The 13,559-nt window shown below is 37.9% G+C and overlaps 1 protein-coding gene across 3 annotated transcripts in view; it reads left to right on the plus strand.

The window, feature by feature from the left end:
* Positions 1–13,559, plus strand: part of Adamtsl3 (ADAMTS like 3) — a 376,880-nt gene that overhangs the window by 113,320 nt on the left and 250,001 nt on the right. For all 3 annotated transcript variants that reach the window (XM_029568979.1, XM_008844443.3, XM_029568977.1), the window contains exon 4: positions 2,154–2,281. In XM_029568979.1, the coding sequence (XP_029424839.1) occupies positions 2,154–2,281 (128 nt within the window). The remainder of the gene's footprint in view (positions 1–2,153; positions 2,282–13,559) is intronic.

Genomic DNA, 13,559 nt, shown 5'->3' on the forward strand with positions numbered 1-13,559 from the left:
CTTACTCAGGAATAACTCATTTAAAAATTTATTGATATTTTTGGGTGTATTTCATACAGAACATCCCAAACAATCTTATTAATCTTTATACCCACAACCCAAATGGCACCCTCCCATACGCCCCTGTCTCCGCCACCCCCTTCCCCGGCCACTGAAGCCCATATACTCTGTCATCCCTGTTAACACTGTCCACTGTGTTATCAGTGCCCCCAGCCGTTACTCAGTGCTAGTCCATCCACTGGCTAGTCATCATTTTTTTGCTTGCTTGCTTGCTTACTTGATTTTAAGTAAGGCATTATATATTTTATCTTTAAATATATGTTACAAGGGGCTGGAGAGATGGCTTAGAGGTTAAGAGTGCTTACTGCTGTTCCAGAGGACCTGAGTTTGGTTTCCAGCATCCACCTCAGCAGATCACAACTGCCTTTAACTCCAGCTCCAGGAGATCTGACGCCCTCTTCTGGCTTCTGAAGGCACCTGCAGTCATGTGCACATACCTCCACACAGACACACACACAAACACATACTTACAAATAAAAATAAATCTTTAAGAATGCTACAAAATGTGGGGAAATAATAAAAAAGTTTCTAAAATCAAAGTCCCCTCATACTCTCATTATAACATTTTATTATTTGTTCCTTTATTCGTGTGCAAATTTATCTGTGTTAAACATGGTACAGGTTTGTACATAGATAACTCACTGTCATCTAATGATTATCTTTGGCTCTGAAATACTTTTTTGAAGTAAATTTCAAGAACCATGGAAATTCAGAAAGTAATAAAGCCATCATCCATGGTAGCCGTGGTTTAATGCTGAATGTACTGTTATAGCACAGTACCAGCAGACTTTTTTTTTTTTGTCAGCACTAAAGGAAAATAAAGTGTTGCTTTTCCTCCTGTGTCTCTCTCCAGGGACAGGGAGGACCGGACTCACTTCCTCTGTTCTTAGGGGTAGTTTGCTGTGTGGATTTTCAGCCTGCACACTTCTACTTTCACCTCTATATGTGTGTTCACTAACCTCTATCTTTATCTGAAGATAGAGGGAAACTTCTTTGTGTTTTTATTTTAAAGAAATTAACCTTATCAGCCTTTTTCTTTCTGCTTTTTAGCCCTGTTGATTACTATAAGACAGATTTCTGATATTAACCATATGCCTGTCATTGTCTACATGACATAGTTTTTCTAGTATTTCATGGTATCAGTGTTTTACTATAAATTTCTAATGGATCTGAGATTCGTTTTGACCCATTTTAAGAAACTATCATTTTAAAATCTTTAAATATCAATACTTAGGAGACTGAGGCAGGAGAATCATGAAATTGAGAGAAGCCTGGGCTACATACTAAGTTCATTGTCAACTGGGGCTACATTGTGAGACACTGTATGAAAACATTAAAAGTAAATAAAAATTAAACATTAATAGATGTGATAAAGTGCTTTATATACATGTATGAAAATGTCATAATGAAACACATCTTTGTCAATTAATAAGCAATAATAAAACATTAAAAGAAAAGCTTAATACATATGATTGCTTATTATGTTAATTCTATAGTCTTAATTGAGACAATTTTCCTCATTATTCTGTTTACTTTTTTAATTATGATTTTATTTTATTTATTATTTTTATTTTTATATGTGAGTATATTGCCTGCATGAATGTAGGTGCACCCGTGTTGTACAATGCCCATGGAGGTCAGAAGAGGGTGGTGGATTCCCTGGAACTGGAGTTAAAGATGGTTGTTAGCCACCATGTGGGTGTTGGGAATTGAACCCGGGTCCTCTGTAAGAACAGTCAGTGCTCTTAATTGATGAGCCATCTCTCCAGCCCCTTAATTGTGATTTTTTTTTTATAAAATACACAGAAGCTGCTATCCAACTTCCTATAAAACTGAAGTATGAGGTACAGCACTGTTAACTGTGAGCCCAGGGTCGTTCTACAGATGTCAGGAACCTTCTCATTTGGCATGGCTGAAGCTTTGTACCACTGAGCAGTCACTTCTGGTCCCTGTACCACGAGTCCTGACAGTCATGTTCTACAGTCCCTTTTGGTGAATTGAACTACTATGGACATCTCATGTGAATAAAATCAGGCGATATTTGGCCTTCTATAACTCTGGCTGCATTTTTTTTTTTTCTTTTTCACATCTAGACCTTAAGAAATGCTCGTTCAGATGAAGATAAAGATGGCAACTGGGATGCTTGGGGCGACTGGAGTGACTGCTCCCGGACCTGTGGGGGAGGGGCCTCCTATTCTCTGAGGAGATGCCTGATTGGAAGGTCAGTAGTGGCTTGGCTGCCCCTGTGTGGGGTGTGTCAGTGCCTCTGGGTGAGTGAGAAGGGGAGAAGATTTGGCTCTGAAGTGTTCCATTATGTGGCTTACCGTCTGCCAATATCAAGTTACCATATTTAAATATGAATGGTTCCATTTCCAGTGTCACTCTGTCCAGTCCACATGACACTCACAGGGCTCAGGAGCACCAGATACTTTGGCTCTGAGGAAGGAAAGGCCTGCTAAGTTCAGTTGCTGGTTCAACATTGTCAGGATCTGGGAGCAAAAGATTATATCATCTGGGTTCTGCAATTGTAACCCCCTTTTCATTCACTTACTCTAAACAGCCCATTGATTAAGAAGGTAATGCAGGGGCTGGGGAGATGGCTCAGTGAGTAAATTGTTTGCTGCACAAGCACAAGGATCTGAGTTCAGATCCTTAGCTCCCATATAAACGTTAGGAATGTTGGTATATATCTGTAACCTCAGCAAAGTGTGGATAGAAACATGTGGATCATGGGGGCTCGCTGGCCAACATTTAGCCTACCTAAATGGTAAACTCTAGGTTCAATGAGAGACCCTGACAAAATCAATCAATCAATCAATCAATCAATCAATCAATCAATCAATAAGTGAATAAATAAATAAATAGGAGAGCTACAAGGAAAACACCGGATATCAACCTCTAGCCTTCATGTATGCACACACAAGCAAGCACACCCATATACACATATAACACACACAGATATTTAAAAATATTAAGGTAATGGAAGTTCTATTTTTACCTCTTAGGTGTGTTTATACAAAATAACATTTCCTAAAATATAATATCAGCTTATTTTCAAAAACCCACAAGTCTGTAATGAGTCTGTACTTACTGTTTTTGAGGTGGTGATTCATGGATCAGTTTAAATCCTGGTTCTTAGGTAAAGCACAATGTAAGTTTGGAGGAATCTGATCTCTGGTCCTAGACCAAAGAGTCCAAGGTCCTGGCAGTCAACTTCAAATTTTGAATACTGTCAAGTGAAAGAGTAAGCTGATGACTCACTAATACCTCTGGATACTGAGAAGAAATGAGGAGGGGGCATGCTTTATGCTGCTCTAGTTTGTATTTCATGAAGATCTCTGTTTTATGGTACACTAAACAGTGACTAGTATGCCTTCCAGTTTCCTTGAGATAGTGCAGGGTCGATGAGAGGGAACACAGTGGCCTTTGAGGAGGACTCATTGGACCACCCCAAGGAGGCCTGGCAAAGCCGCTGGCAGCATGGTAGGAGCTTCATCCAGACTGACAACATGGATCTTAAGTAAACAGATATAGAACCAAATCCAGGGTTATTCTAGTGAAGACAAGTGGGAAGCCTGTTTCTCCATCTCTTTCCTTTTTTATATATTTTTATTTTATGTGTATGAGTGTTTTACCTGCATGTATGTAACTGCACCTGTGTGCAATACCCATGGAGGTCAGAACCCCATGGAACTAGAATTATGGACATTGTTACTGTTATGTGGGTGCTGGGAACAGAACTAGGGTCCCCCACAAAGGGCAGCTAGTGCTCTTAACAGCTGAGCCATCTCTCCATCCCCATGTCCATCTTTTTCCATCAAGGCCCTGTTACTAAGTGTGCTATGCTATGAGGAAGAATGATGGGGGTACCTTTTAGTATCAGGATATATTTATCCTACTGAGACCTGCCGGTCGAGGCCACATTCCTATGGACAAGGAGAGGACAGTGGCTTCTTGCTAAAAGATCCATGAATAATAATTTTCATTCCTTTATTATTGTAAATAGTTATATCTTATTGATTCATTTAAAAGATTTTCAGTCTTGCTTAGAATATAATGTTGCCGTGTGATGCATTGCTCAGGATGCATGTGAGCTCATGGTTTCTTTTTCCTAAACAGGCTATGATATGGATAAGGAGAGGCAATTGTTTCACTTCTTTCTTTCCTACTCCTGTTCAGAAAGGAGGGTTTGGGCAGAAGAGGAAAGGAACATTACTCTGTGGGCAGAGGCTGGTATTCTCTGGCTTGTAGGTGTTTAAAGCTAGCTACTAGTAGCACTTTGGTGGATTTCTCTGATCCACTTCCATGTTCTGCCCCCAGGCTCCTGGGATCTCTTGCCGCCTGTTCCCTTTATGTGTGTTATTCTGTATACTTTGTCTTGGTAACACTGCTTTTCCTCAGCTCATGAGCAAGTAGGCATGTGCCTAGCTTGTTTACCTGTATTACCCAAAGTGGCTGCCCTGGTGGGCTCGTAAGAACATCTCATGCTGGTTCTTTCTTACATGTGGCCCACAGGAAACCCTCATAGGTATATAGGCAAACAAACACTCAAAGTTCAGGGGTTCAACACAGCAATACCCACTTTGCTTACATGGGTTGCTACAGTTGGTCTCTCAGCCTTTCAGTTTCTTGGGTGTGAATTACCCATCAACCAATAGTAGGGGATATACAATGAGCTTTTCTAGTGATATCCCTGGAATTCCTTCTTCTGGGCCCGTATCTCCCTCCCATCTATATCAATCCCCCTTCTTTCCTACCAGACTCTTTTCCAAATATATGACTTTTGGTTTTGTTCTTTGATCCATTTAGTTCCATCAGGCCAAGCTATGTAAGCATGAAATTGAAACTGTGCCCTGGAAAGCCTGTTAGAATCCCAGTAGGTCACAACTGAAGGCAATGACTCCCCATCTCCAGGAATCTGTCAGTAGCAAATAATTGAGCAATGAGGGGTAGGGTCCCCTCAGCCCCTCCTCCTCTGTGTATGACTGTTGACTACCCCTTTTTTCACTGACCAGGGCAGGCATCCTTACCCTCTTTTTTATAGAGTACTTTCTCCTCCAAGAGCTTCATAGGTATCTAAAATGTTTTAATTGTCTCTTTAAACTTGAATGATATTTTTCCCACATATATGATGGTGTAGAAGTAATTTTCCCTGAGAAATTTGAAGATATTGCCACACCATCTCCAAATATCAAGTGGCCAGATTGAGAAATCTAAAGGCATCTAAATTCCATTCTTTCCTCCCCTTTAGATACTTATTGAAGAGCTGTTATGTCTTGAGGGGGCTCTGTGTTGCCCATTGTAGTCAGTGAACACTTTTACAATGTAAACTCATTTCTTTTGAGTTACTTCTTTTATGACTAATTCTTTAATTTCATTTATTTATTTACTTGTTTATTATGGCTGGAAATCCTATTATTCAAATAATTATTTTTTCTCTGTCTATTTGTTCTGCTTCCTGGGAGATTTTCCTAAATTTATTTTCCAACTTACTTATTCTCTCTCTCTCTCTCTCTCTCTCTCTCTCTCTCTCTCTCTCTCTCTCCTTGGTAACTTCTGTTCCTTGGGGGTGGGGTGGGAGAAACAGCATTCTGTTCCTGATTCTGAGTCTCTGAATCCTGTGGGGACATTCTCTTTTTGCATGGCATGTTCTCAGTTCCTTCCAAAGTGCTGTTTTGTCATGTTTGTTTTGTTACCATGTTTCATAGCAGAGACTTTTCTAAGGTTTGTGGAGATCTTGGCTGTTCTATTTTAGAATGTTCTGATTTTTCAGGCAGGGCTCTTCTGATTCCAGTATATGGGAAGCACATGGGCAGGAAGCTGGGGTCATGCATGACTCCCTGTTTTCAGTAGAGTACGCTTGCCTTGGTACCAGTTATCTCTCAGTCCAGACACTTGTTTAATCTCTGGAGATAAGAACACAATCTTGTTGGGTTTTAAAAAGATTTATTTTTATTATTTGTGTGAGTATGCATGCGTATGTGTGCAGGTGCCCACAAAAGCCAGAAGAGGATGTCAGTTCCTCCGGAGCTGGAGTTAAAGGTGGTAGTGAGGTGCCTGATGTGAGTGCTTGAATTCAAACTCTGATCCTCTGAAAGAACAGCAAGTGCCTTTAACCATTGAGCCATATCTCTAGACCCCACTATTTTTTGTTTTTTACTGTTTGAGAATTTCATGCATGAGTATAATGTGCTTTGATCAAATCCACCTCCAACTTTGACCAGATGTGAGTCTCGCTGTTAATTACCATCTACTACAGAAAGACACTTGTCTAATAAAGACTGAAAGCTGTACTAACCTATGGGTAAAATAAAACTAAATATTTGGCAATTTAATATTTTGTCCATTTAGCTGAATAATAGTAGTAAGTTCTTACCTTAAATCAATTCATAAAGCAATTGGTTACTCCTAAAACGTTTGTGCCACTATTGTACCAATGGGCATATTTTTTTTGAGATAAGGTCTCCTTGTCACCCCAGCTGGCCTAGAACTCACTATATAGACCAAGCTAGCCTTGATCTCACAGAGATCCCCTGTCTCTGCCTCCTAAGTGTTGGGATTAAAGGTATGTGCCACCACACCCAGATGACCAGTGGGCATATTTTGCCTGGTTGGTCATTATTGTAGCTTGCAGAGTTCACATCTAGGGAAGACTGTTGATGGCTTTTCTCCCCCAGTAGCAGTACAACACCATCTAATGCTATGAAAGTTAGCTGGTAGGAATGAAACTTCCAGTTCAGTCAGTAGCAACTTGATTTTTTTTCCATGTTCTATGCTCAGGTATGTGGTATCTTTAACAATAGGGTCTTACCATCAAGTTGTGGAGGGTAACCAAGAGCAATGGCAAATATCCTGTATTGTTTTGGATGTCTGTGTGACTTCACTGACTAACAACGGAAAGTAACCGACACCTGGCATTTGTCTTTTTGTGTGTTAGGCTATCACATCCGGGAAAGGCTTTATCTCTTTGGATAAAGAAACTCCATTTAAACTTCCTTAATATATGCGTATGTTTTGGGAAGCTCCTACAGTAGCAGGCTTCCAAATGGGTTTTTCAAAGGTCTTTAGCATTAGTTAGCCCTCCATGAAGAACACAGTCTTTTGCTGCAATAAGGGAGGGAACTAGAGTCTAACTGCTGCAAAAAACCTTTGGGTTTTTTTAAAAAAATGGATTTTAAAATAATGTTTTTCACATATGTTAGTTATATATAATGATGGGTTTAATTATGATATTTTCATACATGTATATAATGTATTTTTATCATATTAACCACCATTACGCTCTCTTACCACCCTCTCACTCCTATTGATCCCCTTCCTCTTCACAATTTGTCCCCTGTCTACATTCATGTTGCTTTTCTTTTGACTTACAGGAGCTTACAGAGGTATGGGCATCTTACCAGTAGCTGCACCACTGAAGAAAATATCTCCCTCTCCCAGCAAGCGTAAACCAACTTTAAATCCTCAGGGAGGTGTGGAATCTTGTAAGATGCTCCCTCATTACAGTAGGATGATAGACTCAATCTTGCACAGATTGTGTTCAAGTAATCACAGCTGTTGTGAGTTCAAGAGTATCATGGTTGTGCATGCCTACCCCCTTCTCTGGCTCTTCCATTCTTTCTGCTCTCTCTCCTGCCCTGTTCCTTGAACCTTGAAGGGATGACATAGGTGTCCCATTTATTGTTAAACATCCAATACTTATTCTTATCATTTTGACCAGTTATGATACTTGTAGTTGTGCTGTCTACTGCAAAAAACATCTTCTCTGACCACAGATACAACCTTTGTGAGTTCTGCAGAGAAAACTGAGCTGCTTCTAGGAATCCCTCACTGCTATGTCAGGACTTAACTTCTGTAGATAATTTAAATGGCTCCATAACTATTGAATTTGTAATATGAAATTTTTTTTCTACCAGGCAAGGTTTGCCAAACATTTAAAGAAGAATTTGGAACATTTCTGTAGAAATTCTTTCAGAAAGTAAGGAGAAGGGAACACATTAAAATTCATTTTATCAATGTAGTATAATATAGTCCCTAATACCCAACCAGAGAAAGACTATGAAAAGAAAACTACAGACCAGTATATTTCACAAATATAAATTTAAAAGTTATAAATGAAATACAATCAGATAGTATTCAGAAATATATAAAAAGAATTGTGCATCATGACCATGAGGCTTTAGTCTATCTGTAAGTCTGGCTCAATAGTTAAAAGTCAGTCACATGTAATCCTAACAGGCTACACAAGCAAATATCCATACAATTATATCAGTTGATGCAGAGAAAACATTTGAAAAAAGTCAACTATAAAGTCAATTATAAAGAACTTTCAGAAAAATAGGAGTAGAAAGGAACTTTCTCAATTTGATAAAGAACATCAAATACTTATAGGTAAGATAGTTATACTTACTAGTGAAGACCAAATACTTTCCATGTGAGATCAGGAATAAAGTCAGAGTGGCTGTTCTCCTCATCCTCATTCAACAGAGTGCTGGAAATTTTACCCACTGTGATAAGGCAAGAAAGAAAAGTAAAATGGCCTTTGCTTGTGGAGGATATTTTTGTCACCTAGAAAATTCCAAGGAATTTATAAAATAACTTATAAAACTAAAAAGTAACCAGCAAGGTCCACAATACAGAAGCAGCATACGAAAACTACTGTAATTTTCTTACTAATAATAAGTACACAGACATGATATCATTATAATAAATAAAAGTATTTTTTTTAAAAGGGGGCTGAAGAGATTACTCAGTGGTTAAGAGCACTGGCTACTCTTGTAGAGGACCTGGGTTCGATTCCCAGCACCCACATGGTGGCTAACAACCATCCCTAACTCCAGTTCTAGGGGAATTCAACGCTCTCTTCTGACTTCTATGGGCATTTCAGGACACAGGTGCACTTATATATTCAGGCAATAACTCATACTCATAAAAATAATAAATAAAAATATATTAAAGAATATGACATCATTTATAACCACCCAAAACTTAAGCACAAACCCATCTAAACATATGCAGGACTGCAAAGTAATGACAGAAAACAAAAATGTAATAAATGATGATATATAGTTTGTTCATGGATTGTCAAACTCAGGTTGGTAAATACATGTTTTTCTGAAATTGACTTATATGTTTAACTCAGTTTCTCTTAAAATACCAACAATATTTTTGTAGATGGAAACAAGATTACTATAAAATTTACATGGAACTGCACAGGGTCTGGGCTAGGGAAAATAACTTTAGAAAAAAAAAAGGAATGGGAAGAATCAGGTTAGACTTATTAAACAGACTTAAGATTTATTAAATAGCAACAATATCAAAACAGCAGTGTTGACAGTCAGATAAAGGAAATGATCAATGGGGGAGAAGACTTGCAAACAACACATCTGCTTTCAAAACGAACAATTAGAATCAAAAGTCTAATTAGAAAATGAGTAAAAGATGAGCAAGTATTTTACACAGAAATGGCAAATAAACACATGAAAGATACCAATATTACTTAGCTCAAGGGCTTGTAAATTAAAATCATAATGAGATATCATTATATAATGATTAAAATGTTCATAAAAGAAAACTGTTGACATATGAAATTCTACTAAGAATGCAGAGAAACTAGATTGCTTGTACACTGGTGGTGAGAATGTGCTTTAGCTACTCTGAAAAACAGATGGTTTCTTTTTTAAAAAATTGAAAATAAATATCCAACTCCTAGACAACTTAGTTCTTACATTCCTGGGTATTTATTCCAGAGAAATGAAAACATAACATACTAACTGCACATGAATGTTTATAGAAGCTTTATTCATAATAAAAAAGTAAAATGAAGCTAAATGTCCCTCATTGGGTGAATGCAGACTGTGGTACATCCAAACCATGGAATACTACACAGTGGAAAAAAGAAATGCTACTGATAAACATAACAACCAGGGTGAATCTGCATAAAATTAGGATGATGTTTTAAAAAGCCAGTCTCTAAAGATTACATACTGTGTCATTCTACTTATGTAGAATATTTTGACGTAATTAAAATTTTAGAAATGGAGAACAGATCAGTAATTGTCAAGTGGTAAGGAAGAGATAGAATAAGAGGGAAGGGATGGGGTACAGCTATAAAAGGAATCTTGAAGGATTCCTGTGATGACAGGAATGTACTGCACTTTATCTGTCAGATGGCAACATCTTGGTTGTACTAGAAGTCCTCCAGAAGTTACCCTTGAGAGAAACCGAGTGAACAGCACAGATCTCTTTTAATTATTTCCTCCAAAAGCATGTGATTCATAACTATTTTAAACTACTCCCCAGCTAAATAAGACATGCAGTCTTTTAAAATAAAAGTGGAACCTGTGAAAAATTAAGGGGAATCCGCAGTCAGAAAATAAAGAGGAGGCTGGAGGCCAGAGCAGTAAGTGTATGGCTGAATCTCTGTCCTGGTGGTGGAGGTGGGAACCCAGCCTGGGGGGTTTCAATTCCACCATAAATACAAGAGCTCACATCTTAAGAGTATGTGAAGCATAGCTTAGGGAGTGTAACCCTAAACTTAATTTAAAGGACCTTTGAGGTTCATCTCCTTACTAAACAGGTAAGCTGGGGAGATAAAATGTTATATACCAACCTATTGAATTTGAATATGCTATCCTCAAATCCCAGCGGAAAAAAAATTCCGCTGTGGAACACTGGTACTATGGCTCTCCTAAGAGTTTTGAGGTGCAAGTATATTGACCCACTAAAATTGTTTATAGCAAACAAGTTGAATGCATATATCCCACAAAACTGGGGAAGCTTTGAGGCAAGATCTATCATGAAGGTGGCCTTGTTATTCACCATAACTTAGTTATGGAACCAACCTCGGTTGATTCTGTTAACAGAAGAATGGATAATGTGATATATAATATATATGTATTATATATTATATACACATATATGTGTGTATGTACATATATGATGAATGATAAAATTTTAAATCGGCAATAAAGAACAAAAATTAGGTCATTTGCAGGGATGTAGATGCAACCAGAGTTCATCATATTAAGAAAATTAAGTCAGAAAGCCAAATATCATGTGTTTTCTTTCATGTGTATGCATATAGGACATGAAAGGAAAAATGAAAACTGTCTAGGGAAAAGAAGGAGACAAGTGGGAAGGGAAGGGGAGAAACGAAGGCAGAGTCATGGGTGGAAACATGCTGAAAGTACATTGTATACTTTATGGAAATGTCTTTACGGAGCTCAGCACCATGTGCCATGAATATATACCATCTCAAAATGAACATGGGCCTGAGGTGCCTGATATTGGTGAAGGATCTATAGAGCAATTCCTATCAGTAGACTGCTCCTATCTCAAGTTTACAACCCTAAACTGCAGAACCCAGGAGGGAATATTACCCAATAGTCAGCTCCAGCAGACATAGCCGTGAAGATATAAGAGAAAAGTCATATAGGTTATGTAGTTATCTATCTTACGGAAAATTAAAACCACAAATGCTAGGAAACAAAGAATAGAGATGTCCAACTCGTGGACACAGATGCCATCCCTCATAGTAAAACGAGACTGCATAGCCTTTAACATTAGGTGATAACTAAGAACTCTTGCCATCCTGTGTATGTTCAGCATTGTACTTGGGGTCCTATCAACACAGCCACTGTAGTGAGGCAAGAAAATGTACCATATAAGGATTAGAAGTCAAGGGGTGGGTGGCTATGATTATTCATAGCTCGTGTAGTTAAAGAATCCAAGAGCATCTATACACAAATAGTAGGACTGATGAAAGAGCTCACTGGAGAATGCTGGAAAGGATTAATGGGCAGACAGGTGTGTTGTTACACTGTAGCAAAAGCTAGAAAACAAAATTTCAAAAAGGTAATATTTAAGCTATCAAGAAACTATAAAGTATCTTGCCATGACCTCATTGAAGGATGTGTAATACTTCTATAAAAATTTTAAAGCACATCTAAATAGAGATATAATATTATCATAAATAGAAAGTTTCAACATCATAAAATGCCATTTTCTCCTTAATTTCAACTCTAAGAATAATATGGAAATATAAGGATAATGAAAACAGTTTTGAAAAAGATCAAAATAGGAAACTTGAACAGATGCTGAATTTTAAAAGCAGTGGTTGAGAACAAATAGATCAAGGTACCAAAATTAAGGGCCCAGAAGTAGAAATATGGACATGTTGCTTGGTAACTGTTGGACAGGATGTTGCAAACCAGTAGAGAAAAGACACTCAATATGATGACTAGTCCTCAGGGAAGTACGTGAAAGCATATCAGTCCACATAAAGAATGAATTCCAAGTTGATTAAAGTCTACCTATGAAGAGTAAAGTTCAAAAGATTTGGAGATGAATACCATTATGGTCTCTGGGTATTAAAAAATTCCTTAGCAAAGATATACGAAGTGTAAATAATGAAGAAAAATATTTACATTCATTAATACTTGCAAATTGGATTGCTATGCATCGTAAGAATGAGTTGAAGTTGTAACAGTGGCATGGAGAACCTCAAAAACAATGTCCAGATAAGAAAAAATGAAGTGACAGATGATAAGGGCCACAGAGTCCTATAGAAAATCGAACTAAAAATCCAAGCTGTTAAGTTTCTATAGCGTTAAGACCATTTACTCAATTACCCCTTCCACTGACAAAGCTGCACCTGCTTAAATGTTTCTTTTAAGACTTACATAGTGTTTTAAGATTGTTATAGTATTTTATTGTATTTTTAGTTTATTATTATTATTTTTGAAACAGGGTCTCCCTGTAGCTGTGGTTGGCCTGGAACTTGCTATATAGACTTGATCAGATTGGCCTCGAACTCACAGAGATCCATTGCCTTTTTCTCCTAAGTGTTGGGATTAAAGGTGTGCATCACCACCCCCCAACTGTGTTGTAGTATTTTAAATACATATAATGTTTTAAGACCACTTAGTGCTCTTGAGTCTATTTACAAATTATTTATTTATTTATTTATTTATTTATTTATTTATTTATTTATTGTGTGTATGAGTGTTGTGCCTGCATGTACCTGCAGAGGACAGAAGAGGGCATTGGATCCCCTGGAACTGGAGTTACTAACAGTTGTTAGCTGCCATGTGGGTGCTGTGATTCGAACCCAGGTCTTTTGCAAGAACCACCAGTGCTCTTAACCTTACTGAGCCATCTCTCCAGCCCCTTGAGTCTATTTATGTATAAATCTTAGCTTATACTTGGAAATGTGCTGTTGAGCCTGTGAACCTCCAAATTTGTTGTCTCCCCAAATTCCTCTAATTTGAACACGTATGTGAGGCTACAAAACATCCTAAAACATCCCATGTGCATATGTGTGTATAAAATATGTACATAGAGCATTCATGTCTCTCTGCATCCTGATGGTGGATGCAATGTGACCAGCTGCTTCAGCTCCTGTCACCATGACTTCCTGATGCCATGGATGGTATCTTTGAACTGTGAGCCAAAATCCTTCCTTCCTTAAAAAAAGTATATATATGTATAGTATATGT

The sequence above is a fragment of the Nannospalax galili genome, unplaced genomic scaffold (genome assembly GCF_000622305.1).
Source record: "Nannospalax galili isolate Female #2095 unplaced genomic scaffold, S.galili_v1.0 scaffold902, whole genome shotgun sequence".
NCBI classification, from domain to species: Eukaryota; Metazoa; Chordata; class Mammalia; order Rodentia; family Spalacidae; genus Nannospalax; species Nannospalax galili.